The sequence below is a fragment of the Drosophila takahashii genome, chromosome X (genome assembly GCF_030179915.1).
Source record: "Drosophila takahashii strain IR98-3 E-12201 chromosome X, DtakHiC1v2, whole genome shotgun sequence".
Taxonomy (NCBI): Eukaryota; Metazoa; Arthropoda; class Insecta; order Diptera; family Drosophilidae; genus Drosophila; species Drosophila takahashii.
Genome location: NC_091683.1, coordinates 7,094,194 through 7,121,707, shown reverse-complemented (window position 1 = coordinate 7,121,707; position 27,514 = coordinate 7,094,194). Strand labels below are relative to the sequence as shown.

The window sequence follows — 27,514 nt, the reverse complement described above, 5'->3', positions numbered from 1 at the left end:
ACTATACTATACTCTGTAAAATACAACCCACAAATCACTATGAAACTCGGCAAAATTTAAGCAAATTTTTAGTTTTAATATTTAATCTGATTTAATACTTAAACTATACCATACCCTATAAAATACAACCCACAAATCACTATAAAATTCGTCCAAATTTAAACAACGCATTTAGTTTCGGTACAGCTTTAAATATTTAATTTGATTTACTCAGTGTTTCGCAACTAATTATCAAGAAGGTTGCTCAACCCCTCGCGCATATGATTATATTTTTAAAGCGAAACGCCTTGTGTTCCCAAGTAAGTTTTACTTGGAACCCTCTTATCGCACATACGAAAAAAGCACCCGAAAATTCCAACGAGCTCTCTCTCTTCAGGAGGAAATTTCAAGGCTTATTCCCTGTGAAAACAATCAGCAATCTCACACACAAACATCATTATACCGCAGTGCAAAGCCGCAGAAACGATATGGAATTCTTGGGGGGAAAATTTCACATAATTAATTATATAAACATTTCGACAAGCTGCCGTTATTTGTACTGTGCAACTATAAAGCTCAATCGAGCGTCTGTCGATTCCGATGAAAAAGAAATATACGTTCTGTGTTGACTTGGCTTGATTCTAGATTCTAGATGTGCCTACTCCTAAGGTAAACAGTCAAAGTTATGCCACATCAAATATTTCAATAACATCAAATTAAACATAAAACTGCTTTGTGCACATAGGAAAACAGGGGCGGCGGCGGCGGGAAAAGAGAAGAAGGGGGCGATTGCAAATGGTAACAAGCACTCAAAAGTCAAAGCGAATTAAATTCTAAACTAATTTTCATGTCGTGCCAAAAATAATAAAAAGAGAGCCGAGGCAGACGGCGAAATGCATATAAATGCAGGGGCGTGGGCCAAAGGGGGGCAAGGGGGCGAGTCTGGCGTGGGCGTGTTAGGCGCGCAAAAACCAACAACTTAATTAAAGCATCAATAAAAAATTGTAAAAACATCTGAAAAACGCTGTAAAAATGTGGGCAAAAATTCGGATCAAAAAAAAGGGGGATAAAAATTAAAGAATAAAGAAAAGATCAAGAGATATAATTTTTTTAAGTTTTTTGCCTTAATGGAGTGAGCCCGCCAATAAAATCCTTGATCCCCCCTGCCAATAATGATGATTCCTTTTTAATGTGCACTCCTCGGGCGTTGGTCATTACTCAAGAAACGAACTTTTCAGGGGATTCTTCGTAGCTTCAGTTGGGACTCTTCGCTTGCCTTTAACTTTTTGCTTTTTGCATTCAACGTATCGATCACACAAAATGTTGCCAATACCACGGGAATCCCGAGAGGAAGAGAAGCTCACAGCTCACACAAAACTCATCATCATCAGTTGGTTCGGTTTATATTTATTCTTCCTCTTCTTCGCCTTTTTCCTCTCGAAAAAAAGGGGCGTGCACAAAATGATATTTTATTCAATATCCTCAACATCACTGGGTTTTCAGTTTTTCTGTTTTTTGCCTCTTTCGTTTTAACGATTTGTCCTTTTCAAGCGAGAAAAAGAAAAACTCGCCGTGTAGGAAATCAAATTGATGGAGAGACACACACATGAGAAACCTGAAATTAAAAACTCATAAGATATCGACTGATATATTGAGCTGCACAAATTACTGACAACTGAAAGATGAAAGAAGCATCAGCGCGCGGGGCTCAACATTCGGAAAGAGAAAAAAAAAAAACCAAATCAAACAAAACAAAGACAAAGACAAAGATTTTGAAGACAGGTTTGCCACATCCTTTCCCCCTTTTTTTTCCGCTCCACAATCGGTTTTTGGTCTGGCTTGGCTTTTTCCTATGTCCCTCTGGTTACTCATACAACCATATACATATATATATGCATATAAAAAGACAATTAGTTGTTATTAAGTTGTACACAAAAGCCGTCGAATCTTTTCTTTAACGCTGATGCCGCTTCTTCATTTTTGGCATCTCGCACAGCTTTTGTGAGATGGTTTTCAGTTCGGTTCGGTCGTCTAGATGCGGAATTAATGATGCAATGACAATTGATGCACACCACGCAAAGCGCATTTAGCATTTATGATATTTATGCTCAATTAGTGTCGCTGTTGCCGTGTGGAGATCTTTTCCCCCGCCCCCCTTGATGCGAGTGTGAAGTTTCAGCTTGATTTGATGGCCGCAAGCTGAGTTACATGAGGTTGGTGGAAAGACAACCGGCTGGCCACCATTTATATGTACTAATTTTGGTGTTTACTACAAATATGCAAAGTTTCAGCTTGATTTAACAGCTGGAACCGGAGTTACAAGAGGTTGATTACAGTGTTTATCACAAATATTAGATTGATTTTATTAGCTATTGCACAGACGAATGAACTTAAATACCAATTTTCATTTTTAAAAAATTAATAAATGACCACAAGCTGACTTTCCTTAGATTAATTTTTTAAAACTTCTCAAACACAATACCCACATACTTTTGAATGCCCAATGTGAAATTTCAATTGATTAAGATGACTGCAAGCTGAGTTACTTGAGGTCATTGCATAGTTGGATGCTTCATTCGATTGAAAATCGGCTAATTACAGCCTAAACATATCACATGGGAAATTTGAAGTGCGTTTGATGGCTAGTTCCCAAGTTACTTGAGGACACTCCACTCGACCGGCTTCAATTAGCTTCAATGGCTATTCATAATTAATGCCATAAACCGGAAAGAGAGGGAAACAGCAAATAATCATAATAAAAATTGATCAAGCACACAAACAAATGCACAGCACAGCATAGCACACACACACACATAGTTCATGAACTCAATTTTTAATAATAATTTCCAAATGATTTTTTATTTCACATTATTAGTTGCGTGGTAGTTCAGATCGAGTTCGAGTTCTCGGGTTCTCGGGTTCAGATCGCCGATCTCCACCCACAAGCTTTTAATTGTTCGATTTTCATTTCGATTCGTCTCGTTTCGTTTCGGTTTCGATTCGTTCGTCGCATTTTTCTGTGTTATAGACACCATATACCATATATATATTGTGCGATACGATGTGGATGGGATGGATATTTCGGTTTCTGCCGCTGCCTCTGCCTCTGCTGCTTCTGTTTTAATTTCCGTGCTGACAAATTAATTTAATTATATTAACATATCTTTCCAGCGATCGAACGATTGAACTGACTGAAATATTTTTCGTCGCATATCGTATGTGTGTATGTATATTGTATCTGCGTTGTGTGTGGGTGGTTGAATTCGGTCTGTGATTCTTGGTATAACCCCTTTTTTCCCGGGGTCTCTGACTCATTAGCTAGCTGGCGAGTAAATTGCACTTAAAACGCTAAAAATTATACGACACACGCCGCCCAGATCTCAATCTATATATTCTGGTAGCCGTATAAAGAGTGTATCTCTACTTTGGTACATTATATATCATATCTGGGGGTATCTTCCTGAAGGGCTTAAGAGACAACGCGACAACCCTTGGGCTGCTCATTTTCGATTTTCGGCATATGCAAATGCCCAGAATGAGCGCCATCTTTGAAAATTAAACTTTATAAACTATCAATGCTCGTCGTCCCCGGTATAATTCGTATTTCGTATTTCGTACTTTATATCCGTATCTGCATCTGTGATGGTGCCGGATGGTGGTGGTGACTACCCTATAAACCGGTTTCAATTCGATTAAAAACGGAACCCAAACTCGATTTTCTCTCATCTTTTTTTACTATTCTATTTTTTTTTTAAGTCAGCAAATGCATTTGGCAATTAGTTTGGTTTTGTTGTCTTTTCGTTTTCCACTCTTTGTATATTTCTAGTTTGGATCAGCACAAAAATCAAATCAATGACAAAAAACCTCATCTTTCGTTTAGTTTTTTGGGTTTTTCGGATTTCGGTAATTGTAGAAGCTTTAAAAAAAAAAATCTCTGTTCGATGTTAATGGGTCAAGTTTATAGATTGCATTACGGAAATTAATTTTGCTCTTTTTAACTGGTGGTTCTTCTTTGGGTTTCTTGTTCTTGCTCTTGTTTTTTTATTACTACTCTGGTTTTTTTGTGATCGTTTTTGTTTCGGTGCCACCGCTCTATATATTTAATGACAAAACTTTGTGTTAATCAAGCACATTTTTTATTGTTTTTGTTGTTGCCTTTTCGATTTCGATTTGTGTCAATTTTTTCGCGCGCGCTCTCTGTTCTTGAAATGTAAATAAATAAATAAGAGAAATACTATAAAAAAAGTATTTCATCAACTCATTTGGACAGCTGTAGACTGTAGTCTGTCTGCGGTTTGTTTAATTTACTTAATAAACTTCTATTTTTGGTTAGCAAATTGAAACAAAACAAAACAAAAAATGTTGAATAACCTTTTTATTCGTATTCCGTAGTGAAATGGTATTTATGGATCGAGTTCTAATTTTGTTTTGAGCTCTCATACGAAAAAAACCTCATATGCGAAGGCATGACGGAACCTTTCAAATATTGATTCATTGATTACAATCGATCATTCGACGGACGGGGTCTTGAAAGTTTTGGGCTCTTCGAAGCTTTTGAAATGAATAAAACCATCAAATGATCGTTAGGAAAGTCAGGGGCGTTATTTATATATAAGTTTTTGGGGAATCTTTGGGTTATCTAAAATCAACGAACTTGCTAAATGATAAATTATTAAAAAATATTTAAACCCCCTTGATAAAATCCTGCGTACTCCCCTGTATTTCGACAATCCTAACGAGTTCTGCGGCTTCTCATAATATTTTTTTGTTGTGGTTCTTGGGAAAAAGTCAATGCTTATTTTAGTTTTATTGATTGCAGTTTGCAGAGAAAAAAACGCCATTCACCGACGGCAAATGTCTAGTTTTTCCGGGAACTTTTCCTTCGCTTTTCAGGATCAATCGAAGAAGAGACTCCAATTAAAAATTTACCCGGCTGTCGACGCAACCTAATTAACTTGCCAAACCATATAGAGAGTGTGCATTTGTCTATAAATATAGAAATATTCGCAAAAATATATATATATATTCGAGTTGATATTTCCATGTCTGGTCGTCTGGCAGTATTTTCTTTTTCCCTCATTTTTCTCTAATGTTATTTTGCCGCCTTATTTGTTCGGAGTCTGGCATTTGGCCAGCGAAATTCTTAGCCTCGTCTGGGCCACCCCGCCTACCGATTTTCCACGCCCCCCTTTAGCATTATCTCTCCTGTCTGTCTGTCTGGCCGATCTTCTTCGTCTGGCTTTAACTTTTTCGGTTCACTAAAAAAAAACTAACAATTATTCAAGCAATAAATTGTTCACTTATTATTTGCTTGTTGCACTTTGCATTTTTATTTCTTCCTTTTGTGTAAACAAATTTGTGTGTTCAGAAATCAATAATAGCGGTGAAAAAAATATAAATAAATTAACAACAAGAAATTAGACAACAATAACAAAAGGGGGGCGGTGGGCAGGGGGGGTGTGGCAGCAACAATAAAAACACATTTGCCATAGACACGCAAACTCAATTAGTTAACTTAAGTTAAGTTAAGCAGTTGGCGGGGCAAAAATATGGGGGCTGCTGGGGGGTTAAAGTGGGTGGTTGGGCGGCTGGGCGCTCAAGGGTTATTGTTGTCAATCGTGGGAGTTTTGAAGCGAATGCAACGAATATTCTATGATATTTATTATTTTCTTTTCATTATTGTTTTCTAATAAAATCGGTTTTTTTTTGTATTTTTCTTTAAAATTCACTTGAAACTTTTCACTTGAAAATCCAAAAACATATTTATTTCATTCATATGAAATATGAAATTTATTTATCACACTTTTTGTGGCCGTTTTTTTGGGTGAATCAAATTCATTTCATTCATATAAACTTTAGCCAAAACAACAAGGAATCAAATTAAAAACCGCATATAAGAGGTGTAATTTCAACTTATTGTTGAGTAAACTTTTAGAACCCGAGATATATTGAAGATAAACAAAGGATAAAATAACAAAAACAAAAGACGTTGGGATAAGAAACATTTTATAAGAACCCATTCACAAAAAAAGATATATTATTTTATAAGAACAGAAAATTATAGGGTCCATTTCGAATTATTTTCCCTTTAAAAGCACTTGATATCACAGGTGTATTTTCACCTCTCACATTTAAAACACCTAATTTTCCTAATTTTCGCTGACTTTTTTCTTACCTGTTGCCAAAACTGTGCCAATAAATAAATTTGCTCCTTTTTGAAAAACCAATCGTTGATTGATTGAACAGCCGTCAGATCCATATCGGCTGTCCCAGCGGCTTGTGGCAATGTTGGCTGCATTCGTGGGCTTTCTGGGGTTAATTCAATTGCTCAGTCAGTTTGGTTTTCCACGGTTTTGGTTTTCGGGTTTTTAGTTGTGTTGTTTTTTTTTTCGCTCTTCAGTTTTTGGATTCTACCAATTTGGGGCTAATAAGGCCTGGCATTATATAGGTTCTTTTCTTTGTTTTTGTTAGTTGTTATTATATTGATTTCTATGTTTTTAGGTTTTAGTCATCACATTTACACCTTAAGTATTCTATGTTTTCAGTTACGTGCTCAAAAAAATTCATAAATAAGCCAATTTCTGTGTGTTAATATTTTATTAATTTAATTATTTTCACTTTCAAGTTTCGAATCAAATAAATTCTGGTATTTATTTTTTAGAAAAGGGGCTTGTTGTTGTAGTTGTGTGGGGGGATTGTTGTAGTTGTAGTTGTTGGCGAATGGTGAGGGTTTGATGTTGTTGTTGTTTTGGTTGTTGTGTGTGCTTGATTTTTTATTATGATTTTTCAAGCCATTATTATTATTATTATTATGTTGTTGTTGCTTGCTGGCTTTGGCTTATTTTGCACATGTTTGCTGTCGTTGTTGTTGCTGTGGCTCTTGTTGTTGCTGCTCTTGTTGTTGCTTACACTTGACACTCATACACGCGCACATATTTTTATGTCAGCGAACAGAAATACACTTGAAAAAAATAATAAACAGTTTCGCTTTCTAGTCCTTTTGTGTGCTTCGTTTTGTTTTTGTTTGGTTTTTTTGGCTTTGATCTCTTTACCGTTTCTTCTTCTTCATCGATTTACAGGTAATTAATGCACTTGCATTTCTATTTTGTTGTGATTGTGTGGAGTAGTGGGTGGTTTGGATTCTTCTGCCCGCACACACACACACACACACGCGCGTACACACACAGCAGCAGGTAGATCGAATCGAACGAGCGAGAGAGAGAGGGGGGCTGGCACACGCACTCACACACCCGCGCCGCGGCTACGAAGAAGAAGAAGAGGCAGCAGAAGAATGCGACTGCAGAAAGCACTGCCTTCTAGCGGGGCAGTGGAGAATCGGAGTCCGAGTCCCAAGTCTTCTTCCGAAAGTCTCGATTTCTTTCGAACGGGGCGACGTTAGCCAGGCGACGTTGCCAGTCACGAATGCTGTTGATGACTGAACAAATCGAACCCTAACGAAGCGCCGACAACCCTCTGCCTTCGCCGGCTGCGGCGTCGGCGGCGGCAGCGGCAGCGGGCGCCACGGCACACACACGCTCTCGCTCGCGCTCTCACGCGCTCCCGCTCTCGCGGGAATCTCACTCAATTTTCCTGCACTGCTTTTGATTTCTTTCAATAGCTTTTTGATTTTCTCGCTTTTTTTCTCCATTCGTCTCCCCTTTTTTTGCCTTTATTTACCTTTTTTTTCCTACTCTTATTTTGAGCATTTTTCTGCGCCGCCGCATGTCAGTTGCATGTATTGAAATTCATTCATTCACAGACACTTGGGCCCTGTCGCCCTCTCGCTCGCACGCCGCCTTTCTTATTGGAAACGAACGGACCAGCCGCTCTCCCTCTCCCTTCGCATTGTTGTTGCTGCTTATTGAGCGCAGGATTGAGTGCAACGGCGGCAGCGACGCCGGCAGAGGGATTTCGGTTGCGGATTTTTCAAAACTTATTCTTATTTTGGTTTTTGAGTGGGTGTGGAAAAAGGGGGTTTTACCTGAAATTAATATAAATAATTAATTATAATTAATATAAAATTTACTGTACAATTTATATGGTTTCGAAAAATATCCCTTTATTCAAGAAAAGATAGCCTTGTCAGTTTTTTACATAATTTTGCGATGCACCTTAAACCGAAATCCAAACTTAATTCCCATGACTGCCTCTCTGTTTGGCTCCTCAGAAATCCATGGAATATTTAATGGGCGTGTAACCCCCACTCAGCCTGCAGGTATTTTGTGTTTTTTATTCCGCACACCCCTGGAATTCGGCTGTCCCGTTGCGGGATTTTCGCATAAAGAAAAGTTCAAATTGTATCGAAGCGCCAAGTGCAATGCAGACGCCCCCCTTGGATTTTCCCGCCCCTATTTTTCCTCTTAACCCATGATTCTGAAAGGGGGAGGGGAGGATTTTCCAAGGGGTTATGGCTTACACCTAAACTGAGACTCAGAACCCAAGTCGCAGTCGCAGATGCGTTGCTGCAGTCTGAGAGGAAAATCGGTTGAAAGGCGGGAGGAAAATGGGGGGGGGGGATATTGGGGGCTTGGATCTGCTCGGGGACTTTGTCGTCGGCTGGCAAATAACGAAAATAACGGGAGAGCCGAGAGAAAGGGCAGCGCCACCTACACGAAGACAAAAAACGATGCTCGGTTCCGTCGTAGCCGACGAAAAATGTACTCACCCCAAAAAAAATATTACTCATTTCTTTTTTACCCCAAAGGTAAGAGTTTTTGGCCACATATTATTGGAACAACCAATAGGTATTTTTCTATAATTTTTTTATACTTCATAAAAAATCTTAGAACTTAAAAATCAGCACAACATTTGTTTATATTTAGAACAAATTAAGTTAAAAAATAAAGTAAGGTCAACATCTTTGAATTTAAAATGAACATGTACAAAAACCTTAAAAAAATTTACAAAATAATTTATATGTATTATATTTTCTTCTTAAATTTCTAACCATATACCAAAAAATATATATTTATTTTTTTTATTAATAAAAATAATTTATCAGCTAATCCAAACGAAATTCCTTAACCTACCATCTGTAACTATGCATTTACAATTATTTTTATATGGTCCCTACACTGAATTCAAAGATAGAAAGTTTCTTTTAAATCTCTTTAAACTTGTAAATATAAAGATTCCTCCATTTAATCAAAACATAAATAAAATGCATTTTAAGCCCCTCAAAATCCTCATAAAAAACAAGTGTCTCCGCCAACCAGCCAAATTCCAACTAGATTAAACTAAGCGAACGACTCAATCGGAAAACTCTCAAGATTTTCACTCACTCAGTCTCTCATTTGAGTCGCAAATGCAAGGGGTTCGAACTCGTTATCGAAACATTTTCGAACTTGTTTGTTTGAAGAATTCCCATTCATTAAATGTTCGATTGTGTTTTTTTACTGATCAGTTATTTTAAGGATATATTTACAATGTCTTATAGCTTATATTTTCAATCGATTATTTACATTTTTACCCTGATCGAATTAATATTATTGGGCTCTATTTTTTGGTTATGGTTAGGTAAAATAAAAATGTCCAAAAATATATATTTACTTTAACATTTTTTTATTTTTATTGTATAAAATATATTTAATCCGAATAAATGCATAAAAACCCGAAGTTATCCTTAACCCTCGATCGCTCGATTAACCCGCCATAGAAAATAACTCACTCAAGCGCCAAAACGAAAAAAAGCACTCGGATGACAGGCGCTCTCAATTTTCGATAATTCGCATAATAAAAACCAAACCAAATCGCAGGCACACACACACACACAGACAAGTGTCACATAAAAAGTCGAAGAAGAAGCGCGGCGGCAGCGACGCCGACGACCGAGGCAGCGGCTGGTGGCAGAGGGCAAAAGACAGACAAAAAAGAAGAAAAAAGCGAGGCGAACGATTTAAGCCCCGCCCCATTTGATTGGCGAGCAAAAAGAAAAGCAGAAAAGTAGACGACGACAACGTCAATGGACAACACACACACACGTGAACATGCGACATGTGTGCATGTGTGTGTTTGACGTCGCTGCTACCTGCGCAGCGGCAGAGGAGCATCCAATATCTGTTGCTCTCGCAAAAACTTAAAAACATCGACAAAAAATTATGATAATCCCAAGAAAAAAACGTGGCTTAGGAAAGATACAAAAACAAAATAAATTTAAAAATGCCACTACTAAAATTCTTGTTTTATTGAGATCTTAAAGTTTATATAGACCATAATAAAATACTAAAAACATAAATCAAATAAATTTTTTATGTAAAAATATAAATATAATTATAAACAATATATGGCAATTAATTTATTTAAAATCTAGCAAAAAAGTAGTTTAAACAAATGTTAAGGAACTTTAAAATTGCGTTTCTGAAAATAAATAAAGTCTACCGTATAAGTTTAGAAAACAATCTAAAACTTAAATGTAGATTAAAAGCAAAATTCAGCAAACACCCAAAAAACGTTATCAAAATTTGTTTAACATATTAAAATGTGAAAATTAACTTCTAGATTTAACACCAAAGCGTACCACTAAAATGTAGATAACAAAAAATCATAAACTTATTAAAAATGTTGTTTAGTATTTAAAAATGTAAAACAATTAAATAAACTAAAGACAGAAATTAATATTCACTAAACATTAAAAAAAAGTTTTGAAAAAACGGTTTGAAAAACATAGTCTTTTTTTTAGAATAGGAAAAAAGATAACAATAAAGTAAATATAAACTCAAGAAGGGCTTAAAACAACTTTTAAATTAATAAGAAATATCAAAAAAAAAGTACGAGTATAAAAAATTCAATATTAACCATATTAGCCAAAAAGGTATTTAATTTATCAATAGTTTTTTTGAAGGTTAAAATTAAGGGCCAATACTAATGGTAAAAAATCAAGGAAAGGCGGTGATAGAACAGGAGAGAGACACAACAACTTCCACGCTCCATCTCGCTCGCACCAAACGCCATTGAATGTCTCTTCTTTATATTTCTACTTTTTTTTCTACTTTTTTTTCGAACAGCTTTTGGCTTTGATTTTTCTTCGGCTTTCAAGTTTACTTTTCGCCCTCTCTCGCTCGCACGCACTGCCCCCCCGCTCTCACTCTCGCTCGCACCAGAAACTCACTCCACCGCACTCTCTCTCTCACTCATTTTCGCACTCACACTCACTCACTCTCTTTTGAGGCGCGCGCAAGCGCTCTCTCGTCGTCGGCTTTTAAAAATATTTGAGTGATATTTTTTGCTGTTGCTTTACTTTTATTATTTTTGTTTTATTTCTTTTTGCGTCGACTGCGCTGCCGACTGCGGCAATGGTGAGTGCATGTGTGCAAGGGAGTGAGCGATATGCAGGTGCCGATGATGCTTTGCCTCTCCATCTCGCTCCCTCTCTCTCATTTGCTCTCGCTCGTTCGTTCGCATTCATTGTTGTTGTTGTTGTCGCTGATTGAAATTATGATTTTTTATTATTAGTTGTGCGTGTGTGTGAGTGTGTGTATGTGTGTGTGTTGGTCTAACTGTTAAAGTGTCATATTAGCGTTGTTTTTGGTTGGCTGATTCGACATGTGCCTCGCGTGTGTGTGTGCGTCGCAAATTGATTTGATTTGTTTTGACTTTTTTCGGGTTTCTTGGGCAACAAATGAATCAATTCGGTTTTGAACAGTGTACACTTGTAATTTTCACTCATTGATTTAATCATAAAATATTTGTATTCAAATTTTTAAAAATATTGTAATTTTTAGGATCATTTGGTAAATTTAATTTTTACAAGTAAATGAAATCAATTATATGTTCCTTTAAGTTATCTTATATCTTTTTAGTTTTTACTACCCATAATGGCAATTTATGGTTTTATTTTAAGATATTGTTAAAATATATTGTTCAATAGATCAACGGTACTTCTTAAATATTATTTAAGCCCATTTTATTTTAGCATTACACCATTTTATATTGCAAGAATCTATTGTATTTTATTCCTTTAACTTGTTCTCTTTTCTTATTTCCAAAAATGTTTCTGTACTATTCCTATTTCACACACGGTTTCTATAATTATTTAAGGGCCTGGCTAAACACTTTCACTCCGAAAAAAACCCCATACACACGCCCATTTAATGCGTTAATTACTGTTAATTAGACGTAAACATGAAAAATCTCAAAAAAAAACCGAACAAAATTTGCTTTCCCTTTCGCTGCCAAAAAAAAAAGAAGAAGAGCGACAACAACAGCAACCATACTGCAGATTGACAGCAATTACAGGAGTAGCTCTGTCGGCGTCAGCAGCGCCGCAGGACATCGGTTGTCTTTTGACCTTTTTGCCAAAAAAAAATATAATAGAATGGCAAATTGCATAACACACGAATACAGTGCGAAAAATAATTAAGGACCAAATTAATAAGTACATAAAAAATATAAAATTAAATTTCCCTCTTAAAAAACTATTTTTAATTGAGAATTTATTTTATGAAACATGTAAACAATTAAAAAATGGTTTTTTCAAATGTCTTTCTGTTTTACTTGTCTACAAATATTTAAAGATATTTAGGGTACCGAGTTCGTGTCATACCCGAAGATATTCATTTCTTACATTAGTGTCTTCAAAAATATATATTTTTCAGAATCTATAATTTAAAAAGGAAAAAGTGTTAAAATATAAATTGAAATTAGAACCTTTTAAAACGTGGAAAAGTAAAAATTTTTTTTTTGTAAGGATACTTGCATTTTTTGGACTTCAAAAGAAGATAGAGCAACAGTTGATAGAACCTGGACCTTTGCTGCGTTGCCGCCGTGTATTTTGCATTGTTTCGCAATAAATGCGCGATAATTGCACACATGAGGAGAAAGGCGAATGGAGAAAGGGAAATGGAGAATAGAGAAAGGGAAATGCCATGAGGGGGTGGCGAGTACGCAAAAGGTGTTGCAATTGCAAGGGGTTGAAAGAGGGGTGCTGAACCTGAAAATGTGTGTGTGTGAAGGGCAAAAGGGTTGGGCGGGCGAAAAAGGGGTGCCGGGGTGCTTAACTTAAAGACGGGGGTAATAACAGTGCGTGCCATTGTTGCTCCTGCATTGTTGGTGGTTTGGGCAACAAAAAGCTGCAAAAAAAAAAATTACACCAAATTTAGCAATGCGAATTTCGAGCAGAAAGTATCGGATGGTGTGGGTAATTCCACCCCGAAGGGGGTAAAAAGGAGCAACAGGCGGCAATTGTTGCGCCGTCGTAATTGCGTAATAGATAAATGATTCGCGAATTGTTGTTTACACGGCCGCAGGCCAAAAACGATGGAGTGAAATGAAATGCAAGAGTTAATGGGGGCACGTTGGTATTTTCCAAAGGGGAATTAATATTAATTAAGCACTTTTAAATACGTGGGAAGTAAGTCTTAGGGGTAAAATAAAATTAAATGCAATTGTTTAATTAACTTTGAATTTTTTAATATTTTTTATAAAAATATTTAAAAAAATTTACCAAGAAAAGTTGCTAAAGATATATATAACCAAGTAAGTAAAGTAGGGGTAACGTAATTTAAATAAAATAAATTAATAAACTTGTTATTTTTAAATTCTACGAAAATTTGATAAAATATCTACAACTATTATACATTTATTCCAAAAGTTATCAACGTTTTAAGATATTTATCCTTATATTTTCTAACATTTTTTTTACACTTTATTTAATCTACCCCCTTTTGCGATTGATATTTCACACAAATTAAAATTGCGTCTCAAAAAGTTAGCCATTACCGGGCAATTGCTACATTTTCAGGTCTCCAGCTGCTTTTGAGAAATACCTACAAAAAAATTCCCTCGTCCTGCCAGCCGACAATTAAACACCTTTGCTCATTATTCGCCTCACTTGGAACTCGGAACTTTGGACTCTTCGATTCCAGGGGTTTGTCCGCTTTTTGAAAAAATCGAAAGGGTGCCCCTCTTACGAGAGCCGGGTGTATTTTATATGTAGGTATGTATATATTGTAGGTATACTATACACACATATCTCGATTCGGCTCGTGCTAATTTGCATATTGCAGGCGCAGTTCGGAGCTCCCTTTAAACCATCCCACTTCCACATCCACTTCCACTTCCTAGGCAGCAATTTTTCTTTTTTCTTGTTCTTTGTTGAAGGCGCTTTCTTCGGTTCTTCGGTTACTTCTTATACGGCTTAAATTATTATAATCAAGCGGGGGGAGGGAGGGTGGCGAGTTTTGAGTCTAGGGTGTCAGGGTGCCGAGAAGATGCCAGCAGCAGCTGCCTCAAGTTTCGATTGCCGTGAAAATCGGCAACGTGGCTCTCGATCGGAATGATCACGCGGCTGCACTGCATAGAAAATTGCTTTAGTACAATTAAATAAATTAAAAACAAAATAAAAAAAAAATTGTACAGTCTCCTTTCCTCAAACGTAGGTTGGTACACGAGTTCGATTGAAACACTAGAAATATAAAACTATAATATTATAATATAAATATTATAAACCTAAAAATTTGTTTATACATTTTTTTTAAACTAATTTAAAATTTGATTTTTTTTTGAAATGTATTATATTTTGTTTTCTTTGAGTGCCGCTGATAGATGAGATCGCATTACGCTTTGGTAAACATCCTTCAACGCCTGGGTAAGCGCCTCTTTAATTGGAATTAGAATCCGCCAGATAAATTTCCGTTGCATCTTTTTCGAGCTTTTCGTTCTAATTACGTCCAATGGACACCGATATACCTGGACTTGTGGAATTGTGACTTGTGGATTTGTGAATTGCGGATAGCCGGGGGCTATTGGATAACAAAAGACAAAAGCCACAGATGGAGATACAGATACACAGATACAAATACAGATGGATACATAGATGCATAGAACCGACGTCAGCGATCTCGGATTTCGCTTAGCATTTGATCGTGTTTTGAATTTGTTTTGGATTCGTTTTTGGAATTGTTTTGAAAGCGTGATCTTCTGGCCACAATGGCCGCCAGTCGCCAGTTGCCAAATGCCAATCTCCTGCATTTGCATTTCAATTAAACCGAGTAGCTTCCACCTCCTCCTCCCCCTTCGTTTCTCTCCCCCCTTGCGATTTGCATGGAAAACGCATAGCTCATCATCAGCAGCATTTCGATGTAGATTTATGACTCTTGCATATGCCACACCGACTGGAAACATTAAAATCTATACGAGTATTCGAGAGTTTACAATTGGCAATCGCGGATACAGATACAGATACACATAACGCATTATAGATAGCGGCGATTCCTGCGGGATTCCTGCATCGCAACTGCACAAATGTTTGATTTTTCCAACCCACTTCTGACCTTTCTCTAATGAGTGTGCACAACAACGGCCTCAACCCCTGGGAGGTTTAGCCCAGGAACAGTGGTTTCAAATAGGTATTTTAGGATTTTAAAAAATATAAAAATGAAATAAAATGTATGTTAATAATGAAATAGGAATAAAATATATTTCCTTAAATAATTTAAATGGGATTTTGGATGAGGAAAAAATTGTATTCTTTCAAAAGGTGGTAAAAATATTTTACAATAAATACATTTTTATAAATATTATATTAATTTAGTCAAGCTTATATTAATATTAAAAATAAATTTGATCATGAAAAAATTATTTTTCCATCCTTTTATAATAGATTGGGTCCACTGTGCGATGAAAAGTATCTGTGTCCTGCAATCAGTTATAAATATGCAAATTTCCGAATTACGGGCGATGATCGCTGGCCTTTTTCTACTTTTAGCAAGCTGTTAGCTTTTCGAGAGAGATAGTCCACCTTTTCAATACCTTTCGAGATACCCATTTTTCTACTTCTTCTCACATTTCCCACAGGGGGAGAAATCTTTCTTGGAAAATTACTAACCAACTAGCTGCAGTTATACTATATAGTACATGGACTATATAATTTTGTTCGAGTGGTGGGCGTTGCCTTTCGCGGAGTAAACTGTGTCGTTTGCTACGCATTGACACGCTCAGTAAGCCAAAAAAAAAATAAACGAAGAAAAAAATAGAAAGAAAAAATCATAGAGATACAAACGTATCTAATAGATACATGTGAAAATCATGCATTTGACAGCGCTGGGAAAGCCAATGAATTGTACTATTGGATGGACTTTGTGTGTGCATCCATGAGATACAAAACCTCTAAGCGACGAACTGCACGGAAACGTGTTATGACAATGGAGCGGACTTTTGGCGGCAATCTCGGGGGTCTCTCTTCTTACATTACTATTACTAGATTTTACTGGGCAAAGAAGAAGAAGAAGCCGGGGGAGTTCTGGTCTATTAAGCAATGCTGCGACCTGAGCCGCGTATCTTAAAGATACAAGTTAACTAATAATTAGCTCTGCCAGCCAGCGGCCACAGTTGCAGGCAGCGAAACTTACGAAATTTGTGGGAATATTTTCCCGTTCGATTGTTCAGTTTATATGGTTAGTAATACAGTGGCTGTCAAAAGTTTAAGATATGTTTTTAAAAAATAATAGATAATATTAGGGAGTGTCCTAATATTTTTAAAAATTAAAATTAGGTTTTAAAGCTTAAACTTAGTTATAAATATAAAATTTAAAAACTGAAAAATGTAATATTATAATCTTTAATATTCCTATTTAGGTTGTAGACTTATTATATTAAATCTAGATTTTAAGAACATCGAAATCTGTTTATTATTTTGCTGAAGAAAATTAAATATTTAACATTTTAAAAACTTTAATTTAGGCTATACACTTATGACGCGCACTGTGGCCGGCGTGTGAGTAAATAAGTTAACTCCTTGACTTATTGTTTTCATCTTTCGTTTTTCGTTTATGGCTTGCTTTGTACTTTGAGTTTGACTTTTATGGCCAACTTGTGATTATTTTCTGTTTTGTGTTGAATTATTTTTTCTGTATTTGTTTTTTTGTTCGACTTTTGGCCCTCTCAGCGTTTGGCAATCCGAGTCTCCGAGTTTTCAAGTCTCCGGCATTCGGATGCAATTTTCGGCTGGCATATAATGGACAACAATTTTATTGACATTATTTTAATTAGCAGTTTCAGTTCGAGTTTTCTGTGTTTTGTGTGTGTGTTTTTTCTGCGTTTGGTTTGTTTGGCTGCCATTGTTTTGCATATCGTTCGTGGCCGAAGTCACTAATTGAGGTTAATGGGGCTTCTTGAAATTGTTTCAGCTTCCAAAAAAAATATATACAAAAATATTAGGGTATATAAAATAAAGCAAGAGATTTTCCCTTGATTCTCAGCTTCAAACTATAATTTTTTCTTAGCACATTTGGGGCTTTTTCATATTTATTTGTATTTTTATTTTCATTTATATTTTCATTTCCATTTTCAGCATCAAGTTTAGTTTTTAGCTTCGGCTTCTGTTAATTCCCATTTACGGCTTGTATAATAATTCAGATTTGATTGTTCGTTCGGCTTCCATCACTCTTAAGTGCCACTCGCCGGTTGGAGATCTTTATTTCTTTTATTTCTTGTTGCCAGGGCAGCTGGCAGGTGGATTATTAATTTTTAAGTGCCAAAATAGCTGGAGATTGGCTGGCTGACGTGTGTGGGGTATTTAAAAAATGTTAGTTTCAAGCTAGACAGGGAAGATATTGAGTGTTATTTAATGGAGAAAAAATAGAGAAAATAATCTAGTTATTATTAGAAATTAAAAACATTTATGGAAATAAAAATATAAATATTTTCTGAAATTTTTTGCTAGCCCAAAAAAATGTTTAATAAATAAATATCAAATATAAATCAAAATATATCCCCTAAAATATTTTTAAGTTGCAGATATTCCCGTGAACCGTTTTTCCCAAGAAATACAATAAAATGTGGAGGATAAAAAGCCTGAAAGGGAAAATCATTAAAAAACTATTTGCAAGAGTCTTGGGCAAAAAAAACAGGGAAGCATTCTCGGGGATCCTTTATTTTTTGGGCATCATTAATTTGCATTAATTCCGAATCAAGGAATGCGAGTCCTTTTGAATCGAATTACACGAATCGAGCATATGTGTGACAGGCTGGGAAAAGCGAAAAGGATCCAAAGAGAAAGTGGAGAAAGAGAGGAGCGAGGAGAGAGGAGAAAGCACGTCCTCTGCCTAATGACATTTTTGAGGTTGACAGCAGCAGTCGAAAAGGGTTTTCCACCGTCTGCAGATGCGCAGCGCATATGACATTTGTTTATTTGCATCATTTACCTTCCACATCCACTTCAGACTTTCTCCGGGTTTTTCCTCGAACACACACATACACAGTGAGTTTTCTCCACTTTTCCGCCGTTAAGTAGGCTATGTAACGCAAAGTAAAGGATTATTAATGATGCCGCTGACAAGTGAAGCGATGAGAAAACCGCAAACTGCCTCTTTCTCTCTTTCGTATGTGATTTATTAGCATTTTCTGGCATTTAGCAAAAAGTCTCTGCCCTATTTTCCGGTAATTCTGGAATCCAAAAACCCAAGAATCCAAGAATCCAATGCATTAGCATAAAGAAACCGCCGTCATCTCGTTTGGCCCATTGATTAATGGCCCAGGAACAACAAGTGCGTGAGCCAATCAATGGGCTCCCTTTTATTCGGTGGGAATTCCATCGCACAATGCATTATAGGTCTATATATATAATCGGCTGCTCCAAATTTGCATAACCATTCAGGGGAGGTGAGTTTGTGAGTTTGTGAGTCCGTGAGAAGCGGCATGTCCTTGAGTTCCACAAAGGCAGTTACCTATATGTATCCCTATATCACATTATGCCAGGACAGGCAGCCCAGGCAGCCCAGGATTCCCTCTGCGAATTTAGAGCAGTATTTTAGGGGGTGGGGCGAAAAGGGGCGGGGAGAAAGTGCACTAGATGCACGCATCGATATGCGAAGCAGGGCAACAAGTGCGTGCCAGAGGAACACAGGGTTGCATTCGCAGGGTTGCATTCACAAAATATCCTCCAAGCTAAAAAAGAAAATAAAGTAAATAAATTAAATATATATTCTAAACAATTTCAAATATTTAGAATATATATAATAATTTATTTTTAAAAATATTAATAATAAATAATTTTAAAATATTATTAATAATATAAATTAAATTTTTTTAGCACTTTAACTTCAAAATATAGCCTCTAAAAATCTCCAAAAAACTTTTCCTTTAAATTTGCTTTATTTTATATCAAAAAATTCGGCTTAACCCATGATACCCTGGCTAAAATCCAAAAAAAATCAAGGGAAGCGTGGGCGAAAAACCAACAACGACAGCGGCAACATGCTCATTATTAACTACTAAATAACATTGGCCAAAATGGGGGCGGCCGGAATGGGCTGCGGAGGGGGGCGTGGCAGTAGAGGCAGCAGTTGAGATGCGGCATATGTAAACTTGCCTTTTTGCCCATTTGTATCTCATAGATACGCAGGGCACATGGTTCGCAATTCGCAATTCGCCGTTTGCCGTTCGCCGTTCGCATAACGGTGCATTTTGCTATGCGGCCCGCGAAAACTTAACAACAACAACAACAATGGTAGTAGAAGCAACAGCAACATGGCCAACAGCAACATGCAACACACACAGCAGCAGCAGCAACAACAGCCGCAAACGACGACCTTTTCAAGCCTTAGTGTCTGGTTTTTATCAGTGCCTGGTAAATCTGCAATGCCCCCTCCCTTAACCCACACCCCTGCCTTACCCCCTTAACCCCCTGAAGCCCCGCCCCCGCACATAGAACCATTGCACTTGCCGTTGGAAATTAATTTTCGTGCAACAGTCGCAGTTGTCTAGAACAATAGACAAACAGTTGCGACCACAGAAGCTTACGTGAACCCCCTGGGTTTTAGAAAAAGGGGGGTTATAGCCCCCCCCACCCCCTCCACTCAATAAAAACTGAAAAAAATTCACACACGTTCTCTTGACTTCTCGACAATCGACAGATGATCTTGAAAGCAGATTGGTTATGGATGCATCTAGAGCAGCCATAAAAAGTATCTCGAAATGCAAGACGAGATTCCACATCGGACAAAATAAGCAGATGAAAGCGCAGATAAAGTGGGAATAACCAAGATATAAAATATTTTTAAAATAGGGTGGGATCGAAAAGAGTATAAGTATACATATAAATATTATGTTGAGTTATTTCAACCAACTAAATTAGTTAGTTAGTGGATAAATAATAAAAATAAATATTAAATAAATGATTTATATTTAACTATAGAAAATTAAAATTAATATAAAAACCTGCATATTCTTATTTTTTATTTTATTATATTATAAATATTCCTTAATTTTATTTACAAGCTCAACTGTTTTGCCTCACAAAGTTAATTCCCAAAAATCACTGTAAAATTTGGCATTCATAGATCCAATCTAGCATATAGAAGTCAGCCGACATAAACGACAGATTAACTCCCGAAAAACGACACAATCCCAGCGGGAACTATTGTTTGGCACTTGGGATCTCGCATATCACTTTCCCAACAAAGCCAAGTTGATCTCATTACATGATACATTGCCTTTTTTTCGGCTGAAAAGGGTTAAGGTTCAGATTTGGCACTTTCACCCTTTCGCCAAATGTTTTTGCGCTGTTTTGCCAACTTTCCATTCACCAGGCTGGCAAATTTTCGCACAAAAAGAATTTGGGTTTGGGATTTGGGTTCGATAATGGTTTTCTCGGACTCGTATCAATTACCACAAAATGCCACTCGAAATTGTCGCAAATCGCACAATGCGAACAATCGATTTGATTTTGGCAAATTTGCCAAATCGCAAGGTCCTTGAAAAGGATGTGAGATATATTATCGGTGAAGTGAGTTTCAACCCCCTGAAGAAAAAAAAAGAAGCGGCAGTTGTTTCGCCCCGATTTGCATAATCATAATCTTGAGGCAATTCTGAGGTATTTCCAAGGGTTGACGATCCCTTTTCCCGATTCCGATTTCAATACACTTCCTTCCGATCATTTGCATATCAATGCCAGCGGATATTATTTATTTCCATTATTTTCGGGCATTTCTCATTTCGGATTTCGCCAGTCTTCTCCTTCTTCTAATGGGTGCAGATGTCTGCCGCCCGATCGATTTTACCTTTGGCCAGCCCGATTTTCTCATAATTATAAATGCAGGCCTTTCCGGCCTCCGAGTCGGTGTCGATATATATATTTCAGAGTCTTCAGGGTCTTCAGATGGAAATGGAAACGAAAACATGCTCGATTGTTCCTCGTCATTTACATAACCGAAATTCCTATTGATTGATCCCTGCTTCCTTCCTTTCTCGCTGGAATTTCGCCTGGAGTTGGAGTTGCAGTTTGTCAGTTTGTTTCATATGTAAATACCAGGACGGCAGCTGAATCCTTAAAGGTGAAACGGTAGCCGATCGGAGCATCAATGCCACTTGATGGCCGCACAACGAGATAAAAAATGTGTGAAATTTCAGGTTAGTCCCAATGCATAATTAATATGGATATCACCCCGACCTATTGGTGTGGAAAGAGTAGTGCTACAAGAGGTTCCTCAATTTTAGATTAAAAATATGAATGAATTTTTAGTTAAGTTACAGCAAAAATAGAGAAGGGAAAATTAATCTAGATCCCTGTTTCCCATCCAAAAACTCGGTTTTTTAGCCGAAACAATAGAAATAATGATCCAAATATCGAATGCCATACCTCGTTGAACTCGTAATAAAATCCCCAATCGATCTGCATTTAAACCTGAAAATTTTTAAATTTTGTCATTTTTTTTTTTAAATTATCATGTAAAAATGGAAAAATTGATCAAAAAATAAATTTCGCAGAAAGTGATAGGATTCGTTAGTATAAGTCGTAAGCTGTTCAAAACAGTCGGTCTTTTAGCTGTAGGCCTTTATTTGTCCAAATTACGAGTGAAAAACCGCAAAAAATGTTTATTTTTGTCCGAAATTTTAATCCATATTTTCCACCCTAAAATATCAGTTTTTTGGCCGTAACAATGGAAATATTGATCCAAATATGGAATGTAATACCTTATTGAGCTCGTAATTAAATTCCCTAACGATTGGAATTTAAACCAGAAATTTTTTTAATTTTGCCATTTTTTTTCAAAAAATTATGATGGTACCCCTTTTAAAAATGAAAAAATTGGGTCAAATATTAATTTTTTTAAATCTGCCAAAAAATGTAATAATGTTAATTATTAGGTATGCCTTTTTGATTTGGGACCATTTTTGCCCAAGTTACAGCAAAAAATCGATTAATAAAAATTTCAAATTTGTACCAAAAATTAAAATCCTGATTTTCCACCCAAACGAAAATAGTATTTTGGTCATAAAAATTGAAGTAATGGTCAAAGTATCGAATGCCATACCTCGTTGAACTCGTAATAAAATCCCTAATAGATTGGCATTTCAACCTGAAAATGTTTAATTTTTGTCATTTTTTTCAAAAAATATGATGTAACCCCTTATAAAAAATGCAAAAATTTGGCAAAAATCTAATTTTTATAAATCAGTCAAAAAGTAAAAGATATTTATTTATTGGGTTGTTAGTTGTTCAAAACAGTAGGTATCTTCGATTTGGGACAATTTTTGACCAAACTATAGCAAAACAAGAGAGAACGCTATAGTCGGGTGCCCCGACTATCAGATACCCGTTACTCAGCTAAAGGGAGTGCGAAGGAGATGGTGAAAAACTTTGATCCGCCGTAACTTTTTAACGAATGGTCCGATTTAAAAAATTTCTTCTACATTTCGATAGGTATTGATAAACACAATAAAACTGCATTTTTACTTTTCCAAAATATTGAAATTTTTAAAATCGTATATTAGCGATTGTGGGCGTTAGAGGGGGCGTGGCACCCTTTTGAAACAAACTTGCGCTGCGTAGGAACTCCTAGAATCTGCATGCAAAATGTCAATCTTCTAGCTTTTATAGTTTCCGAGATCTCAGCGTTCATACAGACAGACAGACAGACGGACAGACAGACGGACAGACAGACGGACAGACAGACGGACAGACAGACGGACAGACGGACATGGCTAGATCGACTCGGCTAGTGATCCCGATCAAGAATATATATAGTTTATAGGGTCGGAAACGCTTCCTTCTACCTGTTACATACTTTTGCACGAATCTAATATACCCTTTTACTCTACGAGTAACGGGTATAAAAACCACATAAAAATATCCCTATTTTGTTAAAAACCCCAATTTCTGATATTCCACTAAAACCAATCAGAATGTTTGAAAAAACAAAAACTCAGATCCCTAAAAACTCTGTTTTTTTCTTTTTGAAACAATAATAATGATCTAAAGATGGAATTTTATATTTAATTCTAATAGTTCTTTAATATACTGTAACGTTACATGAAAAATGTCATTAAATTGAGCAAAAAGGCTTCCAAATTATATGATAAATTTGATTAGCTCCTGCTGCCTTTCGATTACTGTATAATTATCGTATATCCACGGCAAAGTTAACAACTCCCTTAAGTCGTAATAACTTTAGTTTTCGTTTTTGGATAGAATTAAAAGAAAAACCCGCCACCGGGGAACAAACCCATTTGGCCCGCCGCCACACTTGACCACTCACACGAACCTATAAAGGTGGATATATATCCGTACATAACGAACCTTACACACCTCTATGTATGCCTATATAAAATGCTAATTTATGGCCAAAACCGATCTATTAACTTGAATGTCAAAATAAATGCGACCGAGCAACAACCCCGCATGCCATACTAAACACTATATATGGTAAAATTTGTATAGAAAGAAGGGTCCCTAACCCAAACTCAAACACAGAAATAAAACAAAAGTAAAAACCCTGGGGTCAGTCGAAAGTCCAGCTCGGGGACTCGATATGCCACCATTGGGTGTCATTTGATTAGCATAATGCAACTATAAATGTGCCATAGCTTACTTTTTACCAATACCGCGACCTTTTATCGCGACCCGGGGATATAATGTATATATATCCCTTGATATATACAATTTAGTTGTGTTAATGTTGACGTTTGGCTATTTGCCCGCTGGCCAGGTGGAAAAATGGTAATGGAAATGGAAATTCGAAATGGGCGAGAAATGGTGACTACAAAAAAAATGGCCGCTCGAATGGAGAAGAATAGGTGTAATTTGAATATTTATTACGTTATTACTGGTTCAACATATGCCATCGGGGAGGATTTTCATTACGTGACACAATACCTACTAACTTTAGGTGGGACCCCATACCCATATAATTTCTTAAAAGTTCCTGATACTATGGAATACTGTATAGGTTATAAGAAAATAGAAAAATGTTTAGACATCTTTTGGTTCTATAGTTAAATTATATTTTATACATTTTATTGTGTATGTATTTTATACATAAAACAGTTCTTTAAAATGTAGTTTATCTTTCTGTGTAATTAGGGTCAATACTATACCATACTCTACTGATCCTAGAAGATACTATGTACTTTATAAGAAAATCTCTTAGTTCTATAGTTTTATTCATACATAAAACATTTCCCCAAGTTGTAGTTTGTCTTTCTGTGTAATTAAGGGCAAAAGTTGAGAGTCGAGAGGCTTGTTCTTGACTTCCACGGGACTCGGCTTATCTGTCATCTCGCTCCATCATCAGCTTATTTGCTTCTTCTAGCTGAAATTTATTGTTCACTCCGCGTACGTGATCACCCATAAAGGTGTAATAATTTTTATCAAGTCCACATTCACATCCACATCCATATCCACATCCCCACTTCACTTCTCCCTTATGACTTATGCGTGCGCTGCATTGGTACGGATCATCATCGTGATCGCCTTATGATGATGGGAATCTTTAAGCAGAATTCTCCAGCTCGAAGCTTTTGGCATCGCGGGGGCACGTGTCGGTATTCTTTAGGGCCCCGACTTTAGTTTTTATTTATTTTTTGGTATCACCTTTGTTTTGTCTATCGATTTTCGGGGTTAACGATTGTCGCGATCGACGTGCCAAATTTTGATAAATTAGGAGAAATATCAACTTGGGTTTGGCCTCTATCAATTCAACGAGACTTTCTTTTTAAGACATTTTTCCGATTTCACAGCTTTACCTGCACCAAAAATAATACTAATTGATATTATTTATTTAATACTAAATAAATACTAAATTGATATAAAAAGTTTTATTTTAATCTCTTCTATTAAATTAAAATATTCTTAAAAATAATGGAATTATAATTAATATTATTTTTGATTGTATTTAAATACCTCCCAAATAAAGTAATAATATCTATATATTTGGCTAAAAATTAAGCACTTAATAATCCAATTACAAAATTCCTTAACCCCTTATCTCCTGAATTATCTCCTGATTAATGACTTCGACTAACACAAAAATTAGCATTAAGGCTGATAAAAAAGAAGGGCTATCCCACCTTTGGCCGCAGAAGGTGAGAGACCCCCATTAATAGCGCTCTGCCCGGTATGCCCAGACATGCGTCGAAACTGCCAGGGACTTAACCCCATTTAACACCCCCGTCGCTTTCTACCCAAGGACTGTTATCACCTTTCAATAATAAAATGCACATGACCAATTGGTGGCAACAACGGTCGAAGTCGAGGAGTCAAGTTGGCCCCGAAACGAGGGCTAGAGAAATGACTTCAATTAACCATTCGACTGACCAGTGACTAACCAAAAAATGTTTAGTTTAAGGGGTGGTGATGTTAGGGAAAAAGCAGAAAAAAAAACATTCCCCTGGCAGGACACGCACATCGTATTTACAGGGGTTGAAGGGTTGACAGGTTCTGGAAACTAAATGAAATGTTGCTCGGCCGTTTGCGGCCCTAATGATCGTGGCGCCACCTAGCGGGCATCTAGGGGACTCGAAAGGTGAGCGGGGGTTTTCCTTCTTCTTTTTTTTTACCGACCAGCCGACGGCTTATCGATTCGCATAAATTAATTTTCATTTAAAACGAATACGAATAAAGTCAACGACGGCATTGTGGGACTTTTTTCTTTGTTGGTTATAAACTTTTTTTCGGATCAGTGGCGTAGTTTTTGAGGGGGGCCCTATATGGGACTTCAGCTGGGCAAATTAAATATAAAATTTGGTTTGAAATAAGGCAACTCCCCTTTGAGCCGACTTTTCTTTGCAACCTCTGTTCGCGATAATAGTTGGGTTTATATATACTACGGATATATCGCATATATATTTACATTTTGTGTGCATATTTACATTCGTTGTATTGTGTGTTTGCATATAGAGCCAATAGATGACGAAAGTCGATGGGGCCAACTCACACACATTGCATGTGAGAACTCATTCGTTAGCTTTTGTTCAAGAAGTCCGAAATTTTCGGCTGCGACAAAGCACAGTGGGGTTATTCTGCTAAAAACTTAGAATATTTAGTTTTGAGTTTTATATTCTTTTATCGATAACTAAAGCGAAAACTAATCAAAATTATATATTTGCCATGTATATATTTTTATACAAAATCTTTAAAGGATTGTATTTTTAAATTGATATCGAAAATGCATATATCAATCCATAACTCCAACGATATATTTATTTTTTTTTTATGTAAACTTGTAAACTAATATTTTTTTTTTAAGCTCCTGTAAAATACCTATTTCCAAACATATGAAGCGCATACAATTCATATGCAAAGCAACTTGAACACACAGAAAATATATACTCACATATATAGAGACCCAAGTATATGTAGGTATAAACTTGACTTAAAGGACTCGAGGGAGATATTAATCTACTTTTTTTCCCCGTTGAGGGAAAAGGGCAAAAAGGGGCAGAGAGTCAGAGCCAAAAAGCCAAGCGTTTCATTCGTTTCATTTCGCCTCGTTCATTATTATTACCAACTATTCGCGGTTGTTGCTTTGCCGGTGGCTTTAACCTGATACCCGAAACCGAAAACTGAACGGAACCCGGTAACAAGTACAAGTACACATACATATAACCCGTACACGTCGTCTTTTTCAGGGGTTTTCAGCTGCTTTTCATTCCCATGTTGCTCCATTTTGGCCACCGCTCTTAACTTTTATTGTTAACATGCAATTCATTTATTAATAACACAGGTATTCATATATCCTCGACCTTTTCCGCTGCTTTTCTTTTTTTTATATTTTTTTCGTAGAATTTTTTTTACTAGGGTTACCTCAAATGATTGATTGATTTACAAAAATGTTGGTTTAAAAATACTTTTATAAATTTACGACATTCTTAGGCACTTCTTTAATCGTTTTTGCTTTTCTTTCACCGCAGAAATTTTCCCACCGAACTTCTGGGCACCGAAATTCCCCAGAATTCCCGTAATAATCAAGAAACCCCGAAAAAATAATAAAACTAACCGCCATATTGTGCGCCATATTAAAAAGCTTTTGGCTCGAGCCCTCCATCTCGCTCTAACGCTACCCATCTCACTCACTCGCTAGCTAAGATCTGTTTTTTTTTTGGCTGTGTGTGAACTAAAATCATATTTTGTAATAAACTTGTACACAGGTTTAATTAACTTCACACGTTATATATGCAATGTCTCTGGCGATCTTTGTTTTTGGAACGGTGCTTTCTTGCCGTCTCTCTTGCACACACAGAGAAAGAGACAGACAGATGGATAGAGAGGGAATCATCATATTTTAACGAGTTTAATTTGAAAAACCTTTAAAAGGTAATT

At 36.5% G+C, this 27,514-nt stretch overlaps 1 protein-coding gene across 2 annotated transcripts in view; it reads right to left on the bottom strand.

Annotated features, from left to right (window-relative positions):
- The window catches only part of ct (homeobox protein, cut), a 70,381-nt gene extending 62,980 nt beyond the window's left edge, over window positions 1-7,401 (bottom strand). For both annotated transcript variants that reach the window (XM_017145954.3, XM_070218340.1), the window contains exon 1: window positions 6,155-7,401. In XM_017145954.3, coding sequence (XP_017001443.2) covers window positions 6,155-6,277 — 123 coding nt within the window. In that variant the 5' untranslated portion in view covers window positions 6,278-7,401. The remainder of the gene's footprint in view (window positions 1-6,154) is intronic.
- Between the last annotated feature and the right edge of the window lie 20,113 nt (window positions 7,402-27,514).